The sequence below is a fragment of the Parus major genome, chromosome 2, assembly GCF_001522545.3.
Source record: "Parus major isolate Abel chromosome 2, Parus_major1.1, whole genome shotgun sequence".
Taxonomy (NCBI): domain Eukaryota; kingdom Metazoa; phylum Chordata; class Aves; order Passeriformes; family Paridae; genus Parus; species Parus major.
Genome location: NC_031769.1, coordinates 41,086,071 through 41,106,349, shown reverse-complemented (window position 1 = coordinate 41,106,349; position 20,279 = coordinate 41,086,071). Strand labels below are relative to the sequence as shown.

The window sequence follows — 20,279 nt, the reverse complement described above, 5'->3', positions numbered from 1 at the left end:
TACTGTTATTTGTATTAAACTCTATTCTTACTTACAGTACCTGTTTTATTTCCTTCTTTAAAGGGAAAACACTCTACTAGAAAGTTAGTGTGATAAAAAGGGTGAAGAGCACCTTCTGAACCTCTGTGAATAACAGCATAATGTAATACTTTAGGTATTTTCAAGATATCAACTATGCTGTTGTGCAGTTTTCATTCCTTCTGTCACATGACCTTAGAGTTCCCTAGCTTTGCTGTAGTTTTGCTTTTCCTGAGTCTCTTACAAACAAATAAATAAACTGGCCTCAATAAGTTAGGCTTTAAATGGCAAGCTAACCTTTATCATTCATGCATCGTTGATATGTATTTCCTGGAGAGAGCCTGAACAGGAAAACCAGGTTAAAGACAGTAGAAACTGGAAAGAGGTTGCCATTTATTTTATCTTTGGTTGTCTTGTTTTGTGTTTCTGTGGCTCCTTGAAAAGCAGTCTGTCCTCAAGACAGTTGTCTTCAGTACTTATATCTGTATTCATAAGCAATTCCACATGAAGGCATTCTAAAGACTCATAAAGGAAGGGTTACAAAATAGCCTTAGATGCTTCTGAACACCTTAAAACACCTGACAGCTGCTTCTATCTTAGTTAAATCCTGTCCCTGTCACACCACAGTATAGCCTAGACACATGCTGTGTGGCTTTGGAATGTTATTCAGCCAGTTGTGAAAAATTATGAAGGAAGAAAACAAGAAGGAAATTTCCTTCAGAAGAGAGAAGTCAGCCTCTGTAATGTAATTTAATTTATAATGTACTAGTGTGAAAAAAAGATAGTGAAGGCACTAGGGATTTATAAGCAAATGTTCCTGACTACACCTACCTGCTCCGTCCTGTAGTCTGGGTTGCTGCCAACAGAGCCCTGTTAGACTCATCCCAATCCCAGGCAGAAGCTAGGGCACACCCATGGTGATACCTCATTTGTTTTAGCAGAAACACCCACCCCTTCGGAATCACAGGACTTGCCCTACTCATTTGCCTCCCAAGCCAATTCCTGCAGCCAAACATGTTTATGGCAGAGACAGATCTGTATGCTCCTGCCTAGGGACACTGTGTATTCCCCTGGATTGTGTTTTCTTACTGGGAGAAGTCCGGCATACAGCCTGCTGGTACACACTCAGCAGGGAGCGTGGCCCAGCTGCTTTGGTCTGGCCCATACTTCTGCATGTGCCCAGCTGAGAGGGTGTCCTGGCAGAGTTAAAAGTAGCCCCAGCCTCATGGGGCTCTGTAGCACACACTGCACCATGTGGCTCCCAAAGAGAAGCAATGTCCAAACAGCCTGATCTGTTCCCTAAGCAGGGAATATGTTCCTATACACCTAACATTAAGCAAGCAAATCTCCTCTTTTACAACGTGCAGCAATCTTCCATTTCCTTGAAGTTAAACAAGTATAAGTGAATATGAATGACCATAATAGCTCTTTGGATAACACATCAATAATATATAAGCAAGCATAACACACCTTTGCTTTACATATAAAATGTCCGATCTACTCTTAGTATGCAAAAAAATTAGAGTTTCTTTTAAAAGCTGATTTGGGCAATGGTATGGGAGTATATTAGAAGAGGCTTGGGGATATGAGTATTTTCTCTCATTGACAACAAGGAATGTCTTCAATGACAATGATTCTTCTCCTGTACTCAGCACTGGTGAGACCATACCTTGAGTGCTTTGTCCAGTTTTGGGTCTCTCAATTCAGGAAGGACATTGGGGGTCTGGAACGAGTCCAGAGAAGGGCAGCAGAGTTGCTGAAGGGTCTGGAGCACGAGTCCTATGAGGACCAGCTGAGGGAGCTGGGGTTGTTCAGACTGGGAAAAGGAGGTGACCTTAGTGATATCCAGAACTGCCTGAAAGGAGGTTGTAGCAAGGTGGGGGGCAGGGTCTTCTCTCAAACAACTCATGATAGGGCAAGAGGATACAGCCTCAAGAGGCACCCGGGGGAGGTTTAGGTTGGACATTAGGAGGAATTTCTTCACAGAAAGGGTGATTAGACACTGGAGTGGGATGCCCAAGGAGGTGGTGGAGTCACCACCCCTGGGGGTGTTTAAGGCAAGACTGGATGTGGCACTCAGTGCCATGGTCTGGTTGACATGCTGGTGTTCCATCATAGGCTGGACGCGATGATCTCAGGGGGTTTTTCCAATCTAATTGATTCTGTGAACGTAAGTAGGGAAAGCTTTGGCTTAAAACCCTCTTCTGATACTGTAATCTCGTGTGACAAGTGAATAATCTTGTAAACTTTACCTACCAAGCCCCGGTTAGTGAAAGGAGCCCAGACGGGGCCTGAGGCGGCCCTGCGGTCCGGGCCGTTCCTCGCGGGCCGTCCCTCACGGGCCGCCCCCGCCCGCGGCCGCCAGGGGGAGCGCCCCTGCCCCGCCGGGAACAACCGCTAGAGAAAACGCTGGAGCGAACACCGCCCCCCAGGCCTCCCGGGATCCCCCGGGCCCCCGGGGGGCCACCCAGGCCCCCTGGTGTCCCCCGGCCGCCCGGGTGTCCCCCCAGGCCCCCCGGTGCCCCCCGGGCCTCCAGGTGTCCCTTCAGGCCCTCCGGGATCCCCCGGGCCCCCGGGGGGCCCTCCATGCTCCCCGATGTCCCTGGGGCCTCCGGGGGGCCCCCCAGGCCCTCCAGGATGCCCCGGGCCCCGGGGGGCGCCCCCAAGCCCCCCGGGGTCCCCCCCAGGCCCCCCGGGATCCCCCCGGCCCCAGGGGGGTCCCCCAGGTCCCCCGGGGTCCCCCGTGCCCCAGGGGCCTCCGGGGGACCCCCCAGGCATCCCGGGGCGTCCCGGGGTCTCCTGTCCCACCTGCCGCCCTTTTTCTCGCGGCTTTTCCCAGCTGGCAGCCGGCGGCACGGCCCGCCCGGCCCGGGTGCCGTCCATAAGAAGACCAGGGAACCGGAGGCGAAGGCACCCCGCCCCGTCCCGCCCCACCTGTCGCCCTTTTGCTTTCGGTTTTTCCGGCGGCCCGGCCCGGCCATGGAGAACGGTACCGTCTACAACCAGACCACGGAACCGGAGGCGAAGGCGCCTCGCCGCTGCCCCTTCGGCTGCACCCTGCGGCACCTGTGGGGATGGCGGCTGCCGGCCAAGGTGGTCCAGACGGTGAGTGCCCGCCTCCCCTCGCCGTGCGGGACGTGCCGGGCCTGGCGCGGAGGGAGCAGTCCCGGCAGGATAGCTGCCAGCGGCCGGAGAGACTGGGACACCGAGAGTATCCTGGGGCTGAGCCCGGCGGGGCGGGGGTGGCCCGCTCTGGGATGGAAACGAGCGTGTTGTGATGACCTTCGGCTTTAGGGCGGTCCCCGCCGCTTAAAAATTAAACTTCTCTGTGAACCAGCGCAGGCTGAGGAGATGGCCACACACAGGCCTCGAGGGAATGGGTTCTGCCGGTCGGAAAGGGCTGGCTCCGCCGGGAAGGTGTCCTGGCTTGGGACGTGGCATGGGGTCACTAAAGTTGTGCAGACGTGTAACTTAGGTGGAAAGATGGTATGGTGCCTTATAATGCAGGTTTCAAGTGATTTGTGGTAGGATTTATATAGGAAGTGCTGGTAGTGTTCCTTCTTCATGTCTGAGCTGCGGGAGGAGGTGCTGACATGGGATGGTGCCGGCATCGTGCGCCCGAGGCTTGGTGCTGCAGCCGCCGTGGTGCAGCTACCTGCTGGCCTTAAACACCACCCGCTCTGGCTCAAAATCAGAGGGAAGCCTCGCAAGAAATGTAATGTTATCTTCTGAGGGCAGGATTGTATGAAAAGAGGAGGAAGAAGCTTTTGGTTGAACCTCACCATAGGGCAGTAGAACTGGGAAGGCATTGCTGGGTCATGAGCTCCAGACCTTCCTCTCTTGCTGCTCCTGCAGCCCGTTCTAAGACTGTCAGCCTGTACGGTCCACGCTAAAATTAAGGAGCCTATTTCTCCCATGGTTTGTGGTAGAAAATTGCACCAGAAACCCATAATCACGGTGGCCCATTGCATGAGACATCATGTCAGGCAGCCCTGCACCCACCAGGAAATAAAAGGCTTATTTTCTTCTGGCTTTTTTACTACATGTTGTTGCTTCTGAATGAAGCGTTTGGGCTCCTGGTGCAAGGTCTGTTCAGTATTTGGTGATGGGCTCTTCCAAAATGTACCAGTGTTACTGCTGATAAGGGTGTGAGGAGCATCACTCTTACGTACTGGGCAGGGAATAAGTGAAACCCATGGCGGTAAAGGGCAGCTGACTGGAAATGTGTCAGCGTGCATTTTGCACGCAGTATAAACACAGTGGCTTTTTAGTCAGATGTGTCATGCTTACAGGAATTGTAGGTGATTTCCAACCCTTTCTTGTTACTTCACCATTGCAGAAAAGAGGACGTTTGGGTGTTAAGCTTCATCTCACATACAGTCAAAACCCTCAACCAGAAATGTAATATTCTTTACTGTTTGTAAAGTAGTAACACTGCCAAAAAGAAACTTTTCTAAGGGTGTTTAAAAAAATCACACCCAAGAATGCTTTAAATAAATATAATGGAACATAAACTTTTAATTCATCTACTGGAGATTATTAAAGCAAGCTCTGCTGGATTCTGCTCCCTGACAAACAGAACATTTGTATAAGTAGGTTCATTGACTAAAATAAAATAAGTGATTATGTAGGCAAATTTACTGATGTACCAAAGCCTTAAACTGTTTAATTATTTAAAATGGTTTCTAAGTACAAAACCAGAAAAATTGTCATTATCCTAAACAGGATGAATAGCTGCTTGACAGCTTATTACTTATTACTTATTCTTAAATAAGTAGCAGTTTATGGCCTGCACCCATTTGTCAGTGAGAGGAAAAAGAAAATGGAGTTCTAGTGGTTCACCCACCTAATTTCCAACATTTTTCCCACCTTTTTGTAACCTTTATCAAAATGCACAGATCTTGAAGTCTCAGTCAAAACACTTTAAACAAGCCCCAGAAAGTCCTGAAGGTGGAAGCCTCAGTCTTGCAGTAAGAAGGTTCCTCTTTTGGGAAAGTATTGATTTTTGGAAATGCCAGGAATGATCATTAACATCTGTTGACTTTGTGTTACAATAGTGGTTGTTACTGGGATTATGCCCTGATAATTTCTTTTGTGGACTGTTAAAACAGGGGGTTGCAATCAGAAAGCAGACTGTTCATTGTAGAGGTGATCAAGGGTTTTATAAAATACTCTGAAATCACCTGCAGAAAACTATCTTCTAGACCTAAGAAATACTTTTCTTTAAATGCATAATAGCATACACTGAAACCTTAGCCAGTTCTTTTGAGCAAATGAAACAAGGAAAATACAACTGCCAAAAGTCACAAATGTGAGTGCCAAAAGAATGTTGGGAGGCATGTTATTGTACAGGTTTCTAGGACAGTGTGGTGTTTGGATTGTTTGGGTTTTTTTATTTTTAAATAGGTGGAATGTTTTTGTTAGTCCATGACAGGTTCAAATTCTGCACAATGGCAAATGGCACAGTGTGTATTGTGCCAAGACTGAGGTAGAAACTTTAGAAAAGTCTTACCTAAAGCAGGACAAGCTGTCATCAACTATTGTTTAACTTAAGTCAAAATTCCCTAGCTGGAAAGGAAAATTGTAATTTAGGCTTAAAAATCAGCTCCTTTTTGAGTTGATTAGTAGCCTGAATTGTGCAGACTTAATAGAGAATTAATGCGTGCACCTGTCTGAACTAGAAGGTTTTGTACTGGGAATCCCACTGCCGAGCAACTTCACAGGCTTGTTGGCAAGTTCATTGATCTGCTCTATTTTTGTAGCAATTCACTTGTTAAATCTTCTTTACAAAATTGACATTTATTTAGAAACTTACAACAGTAATGTCAGTATCAATGAATAATTTCTTGCTGGTAAGACACAGACTTATGTTTAACTTCTGGTGTACAGACAGGACTAATAACAAAATTTTAAAAATCTGAAATAACTGCTTCTCCAACAATGCATTTGGTGTTTAAAACTTATTTTTTTTTCTTTGTGGTAGTATGACAACAGAGGAATCCTGGTTTTTCCTGATAGTGATATCAAAGAGCAAGTTAAGAAACCCAAGAAGAGCTCTCTAGCATCTCGTAAATGTGCTGCTGATACATTAACTTAATCAAAGCACTTGCTCGAAGTTCTTCAAGTAACTTTTTTTTTTTTAATTGTTGTACTCTATTTTATTACTTAACTTATTAATTAAAAAAAATGGAATATTGACTTGGGCAAGTCCCACACAGGATTCTACTTGGTAAATCTCAGTTATTTGACACTGAACCCTTTATAACTGCTCTTTGAGTGGGATTTTTTTCAACTTGTTTGTACACTCAGTGAAGAAGCTTTTTTCAGGTATTTAGACCATGTAATGGTTATCTGGATATATTCTTTCTTTTAAGGACAGGTTTATTTTCTTTCTGTTCTGTTTCAGCTCAAATGAAAGTGATGGCATTCAGTTTCCAGTTCTTATAAAAAGAGATGTTTTCGTGTACAGTGCTATCTCACAGCTGACCTTGTGAAAAATGTGAAATTGAAAGTCATTGGATGAAGTTGTAAACACATACTTAGAAATGCAAAAAAAAAAAACAAAACAAACCAAAAACAAACCCAAACCATAAAAACTGGAAAGTCAGAGTTAAAAAAAATTCCTGGACTGATACTGTAGTTCACTGGTTTAGGTGCAAAGGCTGCTGAGAAGTTTGTGTTGCCAGACACTGTGGGAGAGAAAGGAAACATGGGGAGGCCTGATAGTAATATTGAAGTTTCCCAGCTCCCATTCTTTCCCTCTCTGAGCTCCTGTTTACCTTTTATTGTTGCATTTCCAAAACATGTTTCTCTGATGTGCTCTTCTGAGACCTGGCTTAGTAAGGGGAATTTACATTTCCTACTGCTAAATTGTTGTTCTTGCTTTTACTGTGAAAGACTGGTTTCATATTTTCCAAGAACAATTCTGAATCTTAAATTTAAGTTGGTTTGTTTGTTTTTAACAAAGAATGTTTAACCTCTTTATTGCCCACATACTCGTATTAAAATATGATCATCATTCTCATGTCAGTCTCAATTTTATGACCCAGTCTGATCTTATTCATGGTTTTGTTTTAATTTGGTGAACTCCTTACTATGAAGATCTGTAAAGCTATGCCAAGTTTATGGGATGAAGGAAGCTAGCAAGAAGTGGTCAAAATAAGTGAACAGTTAAATAAAGCAATATTCTTCCTTAATAAAATAGTAGAAAATCCAGCAGCAGGGATTATGGTGACTGTACAGGAAGTAAGTCACATTTTTTTTCACAAACCACACTATGGCAGGAAGGTGAATATAAAGCTCTGCATAGATTAAACATTGTCCGACATAGCTTGAGCATAGCTGTAAAGTTTTTGTTCCTACAAGAACAGTTGAGCTTCTGTCATTACTGGGTCACAAGCACATGAGTGTTGGGTTCATGGACTTTCTCTGAAGTTTTGCAGCTCAGTATGTAGTAAGCAGTAGCATTTTTGCAGGATGTCTGTTCTCCACACTGCCTCATCTGCTTCCAACTGCCAGTTGCACAAAACCACAAAACAGGAATCTTGTCTGTCTAATCAAGAAGCCTCTGTTTGCCTGTGTGCTCACCTTGCCTGAGTGTACTTTATTGACTACCTTTAACAGCCAAGTGTAAACTGTGTCATTGTATAATTATTTCTGTCTGTAAGAAAATTGTGCAGAACTTCACCGAACTCTTTGTAGATTGAGAATTCTTGTCACAGCTAGCTTTATTAATCTTGATATCAGAGATGTCTGCTTGTTGAAGATGTTAGAGACTTGATCCAACTCAAGCATGTTATTTGTTTGCTTGCAGATTTTTTCTTTTGTGGCTGTTGTTTGTGAAGAAATTGTGGATGATTGCAGCATTTGTAGTGGACTTTACTTCTTTGAATTCATAAGCTGCAGTGCCTTTCTTTTGAGCCTCCTGATTCTGTGTCTGTATTGCACTGATTTGTATGAATCACTGGGGAAAGATAAAGTGCAGAAACTGGTAAGAAAACTTTTTTTATTTTGGAAAAACAAACTGTTCTAAGTGCATAAAGCCTGCTGTGGAATAAAAAGCCTATGCAAAATTAATCTCCTTTTCTTCTCCATGTAAAGAGTAGATTAAAGTATCTTATAGTTTTAAAAGGAGACAACTTTGAGAGTTTATACTGACATCTTTTTCAAAGTTGGCTACCTGCAGGATTTTAGGACATGTGGAAAAGTCTTTCCACATTAATGCTACTAATACTACAGCATAGCCATTGCATATGTGTACATATAAGGAATACAGTTTACTGCCAGCATGATGCTTGCTTGCAGTTTACCCCATTTTCCTTTTTGGCAACAATCATAGCTCATTACATTACATAAATGTTACAGTTTATGGCTTTATACTTCAGAAGATCCAGTGGTGGGAGAAAGTTGCTCTGTAAAGTCAGTGGGAACATGATTCTGTCTCACAAGTGTCCCTTCCTATTTGCCTTCAGAGCAAACAGTAGTGTCTTTATGTGAGAGTACAGATAAGGGAGTGTAGTAAAATGTTTGAATGAACACATTTACTTACAGTTTCTAATTTCTCAAATGTTTTACTTAGGGAATAAAGCTCATGGTTGAATTTGATTGTGAAAATCTGAGCTTGAATTTGATTGGGAAAAAAGGTTAGATGAAATCAGTTAAATACTTAAAAACAAAAACAGGCCAGGCTCCTTTAAATAGTTGATAATGCTGTTTAAATAGCTGATAATGTTGAATGTCATTTGGAATGTAGCTGTAAAATGTATTTTCTGAAGTTTCCACTAGCATCAAATTCATAGGGAAATTCATAGGCAAGCTAACTCAGCTGATGTTATGATGTTTGTTCTTTTTAGGTAACCTATCTACAGTTAAATGCTAAATATTTTTATATATATATTTGCAGAATTTTTGGGCTGTGCCTGTCATAGCTGCCTGGTTTCTGTTAGCATCAATAGTGTTTTCTGCAACCTGCTCTGGCTCTGCTGTTGAAAGTGCTGCATGTGTAAGTCTTAAAATGGCAAGATTTACTTTGTATTTATCTGCTATGTTAATTTCTCTACCCTCTGAACTTCACTCAGTTTTCAGAGGAGAAGCTGGGTAGGGAATAGAACTCAGTGCATTGTGATGTTTCAGGAGGAACTAGCTATTTCAGACCTTCCAGAAACTTACCATAGGAAATCCAAAGATGTGGGATTCCTCAGGTTTTCTGGAAAGCTCTGTGCGTACTTGCAGCTCCCTACCTTTTGCCTGCTGCTTCAGATTTGTATTATTTCCTGTCATCTCTTGCTGTTCAACATTATCATCTCTTGAAGCTTGTCCAGTTCTCTGAAACCCTAATTCTGAAATTTCTGGTTTTCCTCAATTGTCTTTTCATAATGTCACCCCCTCACAAAGTCATCAAGAAATCCTGTCTTTTGCTTTTACAGAGCACATGTGGATAACACTGAGTTGCACAGTTTGCAATAAGAGCAGCAGTTTCCTCAGTGACAGAAATAATAGAGCAATAGTGCATTCACCTCCCAGGGAACACTGAGGAGGCTCAGGGCAAGGCACTGAAAGGGCTTTTGAGATGCTGTAGATGTCATAATTCCCTAGTCATTTGAATACTTCTTTTGAGTAACCTTGGAATTGTGAACATGTGAGTTTAAAAGATACAATTCTTGAATGAGAAAAAATTATTGGAAAAGAAAGCAAAATAATTCTGTTCCACAGGCAGCATCAGCTATCAGAGATACGCACTTCTGTATAGTCATCTTATGTGATGTAGATCTATTTAGACCTAATAGTTTGAGCATAAATCAGGTTTCAGCTTTGCTTTTTTTTTCTAGTGCAGGAAAAATAAAAACTACTGTGTTGTAATACTTATTAATATCAAATTACTTCGGTCCAAACCAGTTGTGTAAAATTTAGGTAGAGTTAGAATTACACATATATTTAATTCCTTGTTTGAAAAAAGCTGCCTTCTCTTTACCACTTCTCATCTTGCCATGACTAGTAACGAAATGTCATTCACAAAATGTCATTTAATTCTCACTTGCTGACCCAGGCTCTGCAGATCTTCTCTTCCTTCACCTTCTGTGTGTTATTCTTCTTGATTTACTCTCATTAATCAGCAGCCCTCTCTTGAATAAATAGTCTGCTATATGCTGTGCTACTTTAATAACTGATTTTGGCAATGAAACTAATATACTTTCAGGATTAAAGGTTGATTGGAACACAGTATAAGGTTCACACTTGATTAAAAGAATGAATGTTTAAATTATTAAAAGAGAGAATGAAAACTGAAAACTTCAGCAGTGAACATCCTAGAATTATGATCTCTGATCTGTGTCTAATTTAAATGGAACTATTGATTTAAGGAAAACTGTAATCTTAATATATAAGCATTATTAATGTATATAAATGTATATAAAATGGTACAGCAAATATTTCCAAACAATATTAGGATACAATTACTGTTTATGCCTTTTAAAATCACATATTTCTGTCACTTTCACAGGTATTCGGATTTTTTGCAACTTTTGCATTTGCAGCTGAATGTGGTATAGAGCTCTATCTCAGGCGAAAACAAAACATCGATGGACGCCCTGAAAATCCTGGTAACACTCCAGGAAAATCCAGAGAAAATCAGCCATTGAATAAACAAAGATAGCTTCCTAAAATAGTTTCAGGTTTTTGTTTTGTTTTTTTTAATTGAAGCAAACTAAAATGAGCTTTCAGTGCACTGTAGGTAATAACTTCTCTTTCTTTGTTATGATCGATTTTGTATGTATTGCTCATCAAATTTTTATGGATTCTTGGGTCAGGTAATGGCATCTTGAGCATCATGTTCTAAGGTAACTGGTCCTGCCACCTGCTGGGATGACAGGCACTAAAAAAGCTTGGGTCTAAACAGAATAACTTCAGGACAGCAGTGTGCTGATTCGATTTTGACAGAGATGACTAATAAAGGTTAATGTCTGAGGCATAAATTCTGAGCTATAACCTAAAGATATTTCCTGGTTAAATGGACCATATGCTTCTGTTGCAAGTTACAAATTAGCACTGCAGGATTCATTTTTGTACTTCCTGGTCAAATTGAATGTAAAAGGGATACCTAACTGGAATCTTACAGGAATGTTTATCCTTAAGTAAGGGGGTTTGGGTTGGTTTTACTACTGCTATGTCTTACTTCTGTTTGTGGAGATCAGTTTAATGGTATAGTGACTGTAAAGGGTTTATGGGGAAGGTAATGTAAATGGTATATTAAAGAGACAGTTTTGCACCCCATGTTTGTCAAAGTTTGGACTTATATACCAGAATCTTCTTTCAGATGGTTTCGAAAGCTGTAACAATTGCAGGAAGAAACTCGAAGAGCCATCAGTGAGAGGAATAAGATAAAGAATAAATATTTACATGAGACAACTCCAGAAGTAGCAATCTGAGTATCAACAGGAAAAACCTTACAGCATGTTGGTTCTATCCTGGTGGATATTACTTGCAAGGTTAATACCACATGCAGCTTGTTTATGTGTAGATAATGCTAAGTTTTGCCAGAATGGTTTTGAACCTCACCATTTTCTGTGTTTATAAATTTGGCAGTAGCTTGAGACTCCTTGCTGCTGACTAGCTCAGTTGGTAAACAGGTAAATAAGCACTTGTCCCCTCGATTTGTTTTACAAGTGACAGTCTGTAGGACTGCAAGGAACGCTACTGAAGGGACACGTATCAGACAAGTCACGGATGTGTCAGACCAGATATTGATGGCTGTAAAAGAAATGAAGTAAAAGCATTTTTCTGATGCCTGAGGTAAAAGCAAGACTGCTACTCCTCTCTTACCTTCAAAAGCAGAGCAAATTATTGTAAGCCAGGAGATGTTCCACAATACTAAAGCAAATGAGAAAAAGCTGATTATGCAAAAACAATTCTTGTTTGAGTGCTTGAGATATTTGATGTGTCTCTCAGGTGTTGACTGCATTTCACCGATATCCCAATCTGGTGTGTTCCCAGTCCTGTAACCTCTTGCGGCAGCATTGAGACCAAGCCCACCAGAAATTGGCTGAGCTGTATTTGGAAAAGGGAGAAGAAAATGTTTTAAGACAGAGAACTGCAATAGCAAGTCAAAGTTGTTTTTTTTTTTCCATTGCTGACACTTTCTGATGAGTGTGAGCTTGTGATGTTCTCTCTCTCTCTATGGCCTGAGACTTAACCCTAACACTACACTTTGCTTGGAGGATGTAAAATTTTGCCAGGTGGCATGAAGCACCAAGTTAAAGCTGTAGGTTGGTTTTAGAGCTATGCATAGAAGAGATACTTTCCTTCATAGAAATTTCTGGTTTGTAAAGAAGAAATGCTCTTTGGACAGTTTTGTTCTTTGGTTGGGTTTTTTTGTATTTATTAGTGTCTGTTTGCACTAAAACCTGATTTCAGTCAGTGCTTGCTGTAGCTGTCTAATAACTGGGGTAGATTAGATATGTTAGATTAGATATTAGTTATGTTTGGTTTACAAGTGGTGTTGCCAGTGATATCCACAATGAGAAATATCTCCTCTATGATCTGCAATGTCTTACTCTGGTGACCGTGCCCATATAAGTAACATTCCAATAGTCTTGTTCTGGTTTCTTTTTATTGTCTAGAGTCCTACTGAATTTTTTTTCCACACCAAAATGTCTACAGTCTTTAAATCTTCATCTGTAATTGGTAGCTGTAAATATAGTATAAGAGTAACACTGTGCTGCTAAGTATTTATTAAGCAATGCAGCACCGTGAGTGGACTTACCTTGAGGTAATTTTTCCTGTTATTTTTCTCAGTCTGAAGATAGGTTAATTGAAGTCTGGGTTTTGGTTGCTTTTTCTATAGACTTTTCCCCACCTAAGCAATGTGTTACTGGTGTCCATTCCTGGAGATACACAAAGGGATCTGTAAAGTCATTTCCTGGCCTTGGCAGTTTACCTGGCAATAGTCTGTCACATAGTAGTTAAATACTTAGGAGCAAGTGACATAAAATTAGGCAGTTGCCTAAAATGTTGCTTCCAAACCAGTTGTTGGCTAACATGCATGAGGTGCTGTTAATCCTTACACCTCATAAGGTGTTTTTGCACTGTTTTAAAATAGTTGAGAAGCAGATTTGTGTGTGTGTGTTTTCTGCTCTGTAAGGTTATTTGTTTTAACTACTTTTTTAGCTTCCTATATCCTAACTTTCCTTATTACTCCTAGCTCCTCTGCCCTCCCAGTCTAGGTGGGGGAGAGGCTTCCTTGCTGCAGTGACTGAGCAGACTGGTCTGCAGTCTTGACATGCCCCTTTGATGCCTCTGGTGTCAGGTGCTGGCTTTAAATGTCTGTCTCATAATTAGACTGATCCTAGAGAATGCTGTTGGTGCTGGATTAAATGTCTGGTTCTGCAGGAGCTCTGTGTGTATGGCTGGATGTCCCTAATGCCTTGTGCTCTGTCACCAAAGCCCTTTGCTTGTTTCCCAGCCTGCTTCTGATGAAATCAGCTGACCTTATTAAAACCACCTATTTAAATTGCTTCCATTAAGGTGGTTGATTTTGGCTTAAGTGGATGAGGGATTGTTCAAGAGAGTGATGGGAGCTCTAGCAGAAGTGCTGTTAGCTACAACGGCCTCAAATTTCTTCTGTTGGCAAAGCGAACATCTCTGTACACCATAACTGGCAGTAAAGCCTGTTGGAAAGAAGCAACTGACCCAGTACATCTATCTGGGGATTGTCTTCTCCATTCTTCACCACAGTGCTTGGCAGCCTGCTTGGACACCCAGCTTTGGTGTTTTTGAGCTGAACCTGTTAAGTTAAAGGTCTGCAGCCTTAAAGGCTCTGCAGCCACTTTCAAGGCCTTTTCACAGTGCCTTGAGAATCGGTGGAGAGGGTTTTTCATGTTATGTGAGGACTTGCCACAGTGGCTGGACTGTGAGCTTTTGCTCTGAAGATCTGTACTGGGCATTGTGTAGATTGTGAATGTTAATTTTTGTGTTTGGTGTTTAGCCCATGTTAAAATCACAGTGCTACCCTTTGGTTCTGAGTATGGGAAGGAATTGTGCCTTACTACCTGTACCCTGTGCTTCAAAAGAGCAAGGAAGGGTTGTGATCTGTTACAGGTGAGTTCTACCTTTGCACCTTCCAATGTGAAAGAGCAGCAAGTGATCTCACACAATTCTCAGAGCTCAGCACAAGATGTTTTTGCATAATGGCTGTCATGGTGATCCTCGTTCAAATTTGTGCAATAAAATACCAAGCTTTCTACACTGAAGGGAAATTCTTAGTGAAATTTTTCAAAGGTTCTATAAAATTGTAGCAAATCAAGATGCTTGCAGTGCCTGTAAGATGGAAATTCATCCCTTTTTTAGTCTATTGCTGTAAACATAAGCAACTCTCTGGATATTAAATTCTATGCTGGACAGAGCTATATATCACTTTTAATACCATTAAGAATTTAAGTGATTTTTAATTATCAGAGCAGGATGATAATACATTAATTTTATATATATGTGTCAGGTAAGAATTATGTCATTTTATTTCCAGTGTTGCCTTGAATTTCCATCTAAATAATTTTTAAATGCTTAAGTATTTTTTATCATTTTAAATGTGTGATCTTTTTTAATGAGTTGTTTTCTTGATCTAAGGAACTTTATAAGATATTTTGTAATCATTTTTTAAAATAAAGGTTTAGTAAATAACTGTTTCTTGGTTTTGCTGCTATGATTTGGTGCTGCGATGCAGTTCTTCCAAAGCCAGCCATAGGAAATAACATCATTCTTTGTTCCTGGTTTGGAGGAAAACCTTGCATTGTGTTTGCCTGTTCCTGGGGAAGAGGGTCCAACTGGCTGCATATTCTCACTGGAAGTTCCCAGGAAAAAAGATCTGATAAGGTCAGTATTGTCCCTGACCACAGGGACTAGCCAGAGTAGTTTGCAGTAGCCTTTATATGTGGTCTCTAAGTTACTGTGACAAACATAATCCAGCTGCTGCTTCCTATTGTCTTGGTTATATGGAATGGCAAAAAATAAAGGGGTAGACTTGCTAAAGGAAGGAGCACAGCCTAGCAAAAGGTGTTGAGAGCAAATAATTTATTCTGGTGTAGAAAACTGCAGGTCACTGACTTCCTTAGCTGAGGGAGAGACACTTGATCTTTAAAAATTTGTTTGGCTGATTGTCAGTGGTAGGGAGTGAGGAAAAGAAAGCAAACCTGTATGTTTGCTTTTTTGGCAGGGGAGTACTTTCTTGTTTCATAATCCTTCAGATGACTTATTGCCTGGTGGTCATCTTGTACACAGGAGGAGGATTTCACTTCATTGTTGGCACAGAAACTGGACTTCCACAGTATGATTTTCTCTTTTTTTAACATGAAAAGATGAAATAATTTTAAAGATGAAATTGTCTCTTCAATGAAGTTGCCAGAGATGAGTGTAATTGTAAGGAGTCGAAAGGGAAAACGGTCTCAAATGTTTTGAATTACCTAGATGCAAGAAAACAAGGCAAAATGTATTACAAAGGTATGTCAGTGGTGGATTTTACACCTTGAGAAAATAACTCAGAAATACTAGATCTAATAATTTGGAGCATGACCACACAGTTTAAGTCGTGTTATTGCTAGAATAACGACAGCCCCCTTCTCAGGAGCGTAATGCAAGTTGGTTTACTGTAAATGACCAGAATATAGTGCAGCAGGGCAGAATACGGGCTGGTAGCATGCAGCTTTCCTTTGTTAGTGCTCAGGCACCACCTGCTCACCATGTCCATCCCTCGGTCTAGGCACAGATGTATTTCCTGGCTTTGGGATGATTTTGCCCTTACAGAGAGGAGCAGGACCAGCCACTTGCTGTCTCCCACAGCTTCGGTCATGCAGGAGCGAAGGAAGGGTCAGTGCTTGGCTGGGCTTTGGGTGTGGCTGCCCCTTGGATTCGGAATGGCTATTCTTAGCCCGCGGAAGGAAGCACGACGAAGGGCAGAAATACATTCCGCATTGTTCCTGCCGTCTGCACAGGAACCTGCCGAGAAGCTGCAGGAGGGAAGGTTGTCCACAAGAGGGCAAAGATGAGCCTGGGATTGAAGTTATTTGGTCTGAAGGACTCCGTCCTCTTCCCACCTGTATTTCCAGCGGGATTGAAGCCCCCATGTCCCTCTGTTGTCAGTATGGCTATAAATTGAACTGTGCGTTTTAGGGATACTCTTTCCATTAATTTTTTTATTTCTCAATATATAGCTTGAAGGATTTTTGGCAATATAATCTTACCAGTATTGTGTCGAGGAGATACTTTGCCTGAGCAGTTTGAAAGGGTTTTACTTGCATTACTTGTGTTTTGTAGCCTGCCAATGAATGTTTTTAAAAATTCAAGTAGAGCTTCAGCTGCCTTAAAACACTGCACTTAAAACACTGCACTGCAGTTTTGGAGAACTTTGTGGTCTGTACTATGCTGTGGTTTTCAATAAAAGGTCTGTGGATTACAGGAGAGGAATGGAGTGGGGTGTACCTGTGCATTTCCTGGACTCTTGAGAAGTTAAATGAGGGAAGCTTATTATCCAAAAATGCAAATTATGCATGCTGGAAAAAAATCAGGGCCCACAAACAGAAATGTTGGCAACCATAGCTGTAAAGCGTGCCAGACGGGACTTCTTGTAATTCCAGTCCTCTCCAGGCATCCCAGTGAAACTTGCTTTGACCAACCCATGTGCCCTGATCACTACTCAGTTTGTTTCTTATGACCTATTATCTCTTGGCTGAATTACTGGTGGGAAAATAAATCAGACTTGGCTGTTTTGAAGTTGGCAAGTCCTGAGGTGAGAGTCAGGCTTCACGAGGAGGTGACAGCACATTCTTCTGCAGCATGATGCATATCCAGCCAGATGGGGACAGCAAATCCCCAGTTAGGAATGCACTGCTAGATGTGCTGCATGGAGACAGACACTATTCTGCAGTGCTAAGCTTGGGGTGTATGTCAGAGCTCTCTTTTTAGTCCTCACTTGGACTTACAGGAAGCATAATATGGTAAGATAAAAAGGATGACAAGTTTTCTGTTACCATATGCTCTACACTTGCTTAGAGAATGGAGCAATGTTGCTCAAAATAATGCAAGTCTGTCTGCCCTCCTTTTAACTACTTCCTTTGCACCAGCTGTTCCTCTCCCAGAAATATCAGTGCAGACATGATTCTGAAATCCCTGCTCATGTTGAGCTCTAGGTAAGGAAGGGACAGTTAATTGTTCTGTCGTTTCTGTACTCCACTAACCAAAGGTGTGGATCTACTATCCTGGTGTGAGCAGCAAGGCATGCTCAAGAAAGAGGACAGATTCATCACTCCTATTTTATTAACACCCATTTTCAGTCTCTTTTGCCTGCCTGCTCAGTTTCAAATGCTTCAGAGCACTGGGTTTTGATACTCACATTGCTAAAGCCTCCTATTCCTGTATCTCAAACCTAAACTAAACCTGCCTATCAGTTCAACTCATAGCAACAAGAGCTTTGACTAAATCTCTGCCTGCTAGTTTCTCAAAACAGCCGGGATAAAGAGGCTGTGGAAGCCTTTCTGAGAGGGTACAATACAGCTCTAGAAACAACTGGCTCATTAATGTAAGCCTCTTTTCTGCCTCATCGTCGTTTTGCTCAGAAAGGCTTGTTTTATGAATGAACCAATGTTGTCCTTGACTTGATACAGTTATTTTTTTTATTTAATTGTAAACTCTTGTTTCTGGCAATTGTGCCTCTCATTTGAGGGTAACAAGGGCATAATTATTCAGCTCTCATGCATCACAAACTGCTGAGCATGAGGTATTAATGGAGTGCTTTGCTGCCACCATAGCTTAATAGCTACAGCTGCAGCATTGTGCTCTTGTTTGGCAGGGGTTCATGGAAAAGGGGGATGCAGATCATTAAGCTTTATGTTAAGAGCGATTTACAGATGTAGCAATAACAGTAGACTATGCTAGACAGACAAAGCACTTCTGATGTAAAAGGAGCTGTTACACCAGCAGAGCTGTAATTCATACTAGTGGTGGTACAAAGCCCCCAGCACCAGTCCACCTCATATAACCCCCACTAATGATAACAAAGGAAAATTGTGTTGGTGTAATTGTGTGTGTGCTGGCGGGGGGAGGAGGGGAATCATACTCTACCATCACAGCTGGCTTGCAGATGTAATAATAGGAGGAAGCTGCAAATGGGTGCTTTTGGCTAGCTACAGGCTTTGAGGTGGTATCAAATTCCTAGCCTGGTCCCTTCCCATCCACCCAGCTCTTCTACAGCACCAGCTCTGTTCTGTGCTGAGATACAAATGCTAGAATTAAAAGGTGACTGCTTCTCCAGATGCACATGGGAAGGTAAAAGCAGTGTCAGCTTTACCCTGAGATGTTCCAGCTGAGAGGCCAAGCTGTCCTGGTAGCTGATGGAGGAGGAGGCACGTCCAGAGGGTGAATCAGAGGGGAAGGGTAACTCCTGCACTCTGACTCGCTGCTATGATTCACTCTTGCCCTTCTCTTCCTTCCTTGGATGTGCAGGGGAGAGTGACTGAGTATTAAGGCTAGTCCCATGCAAATGGTCTCCAAGATACACTGCTTTTTCCTGGGACAGTGATACTTACTCTCTTTGAGTTGCAAAAGTAGTGCAGAATGAGTGCTGTCTCTAATTTCCTAGTCTGACCTCGTATGCTGAAGGGTTATATGCCTCAAGTCTACACCTGTGGAGTTTTCTTCCCCACGTTCCAGTTCCTTCTTGTTACAATTCCTCCTGTGTTAAAAGGGCTGCCTGTCTGTGTTGCTCTTCCCACACAAGTGCAAACATGTAAGAAAAGAACAAGTGGTTCAGACATACTTAATTTAGCAATGACTCCCCATTAGTGGCCTGGGGATATTCCCCTCTGCGGGGAGGAATGCCCCACCACCCTGCGTAGCTGCCACACCATTCACACACACACATTAGCATGCCAGCTCTGCCCCAAGAGCTGGTGTCTTCTCCTTGTCTTTCTGGGAGCCCCTTCAGAGCTCACAGAAACACACAGGTGCTTCCTTCACACCCCCCCCCCCCCCCCCCAGGACTGTTTTTCTGCACAAACCCAAATATGCAAGCACAGAGCACTCAGCCTGCTCCTTTTCTTCTGTGCTATTCCCTCCTTCCCAGGTGCTTGGCTTGCTGCACAGTTGCTTGCCTGCCTTTGCATGGCCCCAGCTGTCTGGAGTCCCCTGGGAGAATGGCTCTGAGGTGACACATGTGACAGTGCCTCTGTGCACCAGGCAGGGCCAAAATCATTGCAGGGCCAGGCAGAGTAACCCAGGGGCTTTGCAGCACCAAGTGTTGGCACCAGGACAACCAGGCATTCCTGGGTTACTTCGCACTGCAGGCAGAACTTCTTGTCACTGTGAGGAGGGCAGGACTGCTGCTCTTTGGCTTAGGCTTTAGAGTTTGCAGTTTATTCCTTTATTTGTGTCTTGCTGTTACTCTAGGTCTGCAAACATCTAAAGAGCAATAAATGAAATTTACACTATCTTGGGCACTCTGAGTTGAACTCAGTCCAAGCCAGGATTATCAAAAACTAATTTTAATTGAAGCAAATTTATCTATGCCCTAATCTTTTTTTTCTGCTTCAAAAGTTCAGGCCTTTATGGCTGGCTAGTGCTCTGAAGGACATACTTCACTCAAACGTCTCACCTGAGAGCCAGCATTTACCCAGTGACAAAACTGAAAAAAAAGTATTTTGAAAAATACTAATGTGCCTTCTGTAATGCTGGAATTCAGCAATATAGAAAAATCAGGTGTTGCTGGAGGTGGTGTTGTGCTCAGGAACCGATATAAAAATATTAATTCAAGGAACAGCTCTGTTCTGAGTTGTTCCCTCAGGAAAGGTTGGGTAGTGCTGCTACTCTGCAGTGACCCCTTGATTTTAGCTCCTTCATCTGCACTTCTTCCTTTAGCTCTGCCCTCATTCCTCACCATCACCACACAAAAAGCCAAGGTCCCTCACAGCCTCCTTTTCATGAGCCCTCCCTATCATACTACTGTCCCCTGCAGCACATTACAAGCAGCCACAATCAGATAAGGCCTTTGACTATTCCGTGCTGGAACCTTAAAGCCAAGCTTTCACAGCACTAAGCCAGATCAATGCCAAGGATTTTGGTATCTAGATTCTGCCTCCCTGTAAAACTGAAAGCTCGTCTTGGCAGCCACTTCATCCTGGTGACAGGAAACTCCTGTGATGCTGCAACTCTTTTAATTATTGTTTTCTTCTTCCCCTTTTATTTTTTTTCCCCTAACTTTTAGTCTTCCTACCTACCTGTGAAGT

At 42.4% G+C, this 20,279-nt stretch overlaps 1 protein-coding gene and 1 long non-coding RNA gene across 3 annotated transcripts; one reads left to right on the top strand and one right to left on the bottom strand.

The window, feature by feature from the left end:
- Window positions 1–1,444: 1,444 nt before the first annotated feature.
- LOC107215687 lies at window positions 1,445–2,914 on the bottom strand. The gene is made up of 2 exons (XR_004495839.1): window positions 2,827–2,914; window positions 1,445–2,180 (listed from the first exon to the last, which is right to left on the bottom strand). It is a non-coding gene; the product is annotated as an uncharacterized LOC107215687 (long non-coding RNA).
- CMTM6 (CKLF like MARVEL transmembrane domain containing 6) lies at window positions 2,837–16,461 on the top strand. Of its 2 annotated transcripts, none has more exons than XM_033511914.1 (5): window positions 2,837–3,123; window positions 7,832–8,008; window positions 8,921–9,019; window positions 10,517–14,880; window positions 15,764–16,461. In XM_033511914.1, the coding sequence occupies exons 1-4, from the start codon at window positions 2,998–3,000 to the stop codon at window positions 10,667–10,669; spliced, it is 555 nt and encodes a 184-aa protein (XP_033367805.1). In that variant the 5' UTR covers window positions 2,837–2,997; the 3' UTR covers window positions 10,670–14,880; window positions 15,764–16,461. The 2 variants fall into 2 exon arrangements, with proteins under 2 accessions (XP_033367805.1, XP_015473497.1); XM_015618011.3 differs by having other exon boundaries at window positions 15,221–16,461.
- The last annotated feature ends 3,818 nt before the right edge of the window (window positions 16,462–20,279 follow it).

What these genes read in the sequence shown, in the direction of transcription:
- CMTM6 (XM_033511914.1), top strand. Translation starts at nt 2,998, where the DNA reads ATGGAGAACGGTACCGTCTACAACCAGACCACGGAACCGGAGGCGAAG. An exon ending in CGGCCAAGGTGGTCCAGACG is followed by an intron (nt 3,124 to 7,831) that starts GTGAGTGCCCGC and finishes GTTTGCTTGCAG; the next exon opens with ATTTTTTCTTTTGTGGCTGT. An exon ending in AAGATAAAGTGCAGAAACTG is followed by an intron (nt 8,009 to 8,920) that starts GTAAGAAAACTT and finishes ATATATTTGCAG; the next exon opens with AATTTTTGGGCTGTGCCTGT.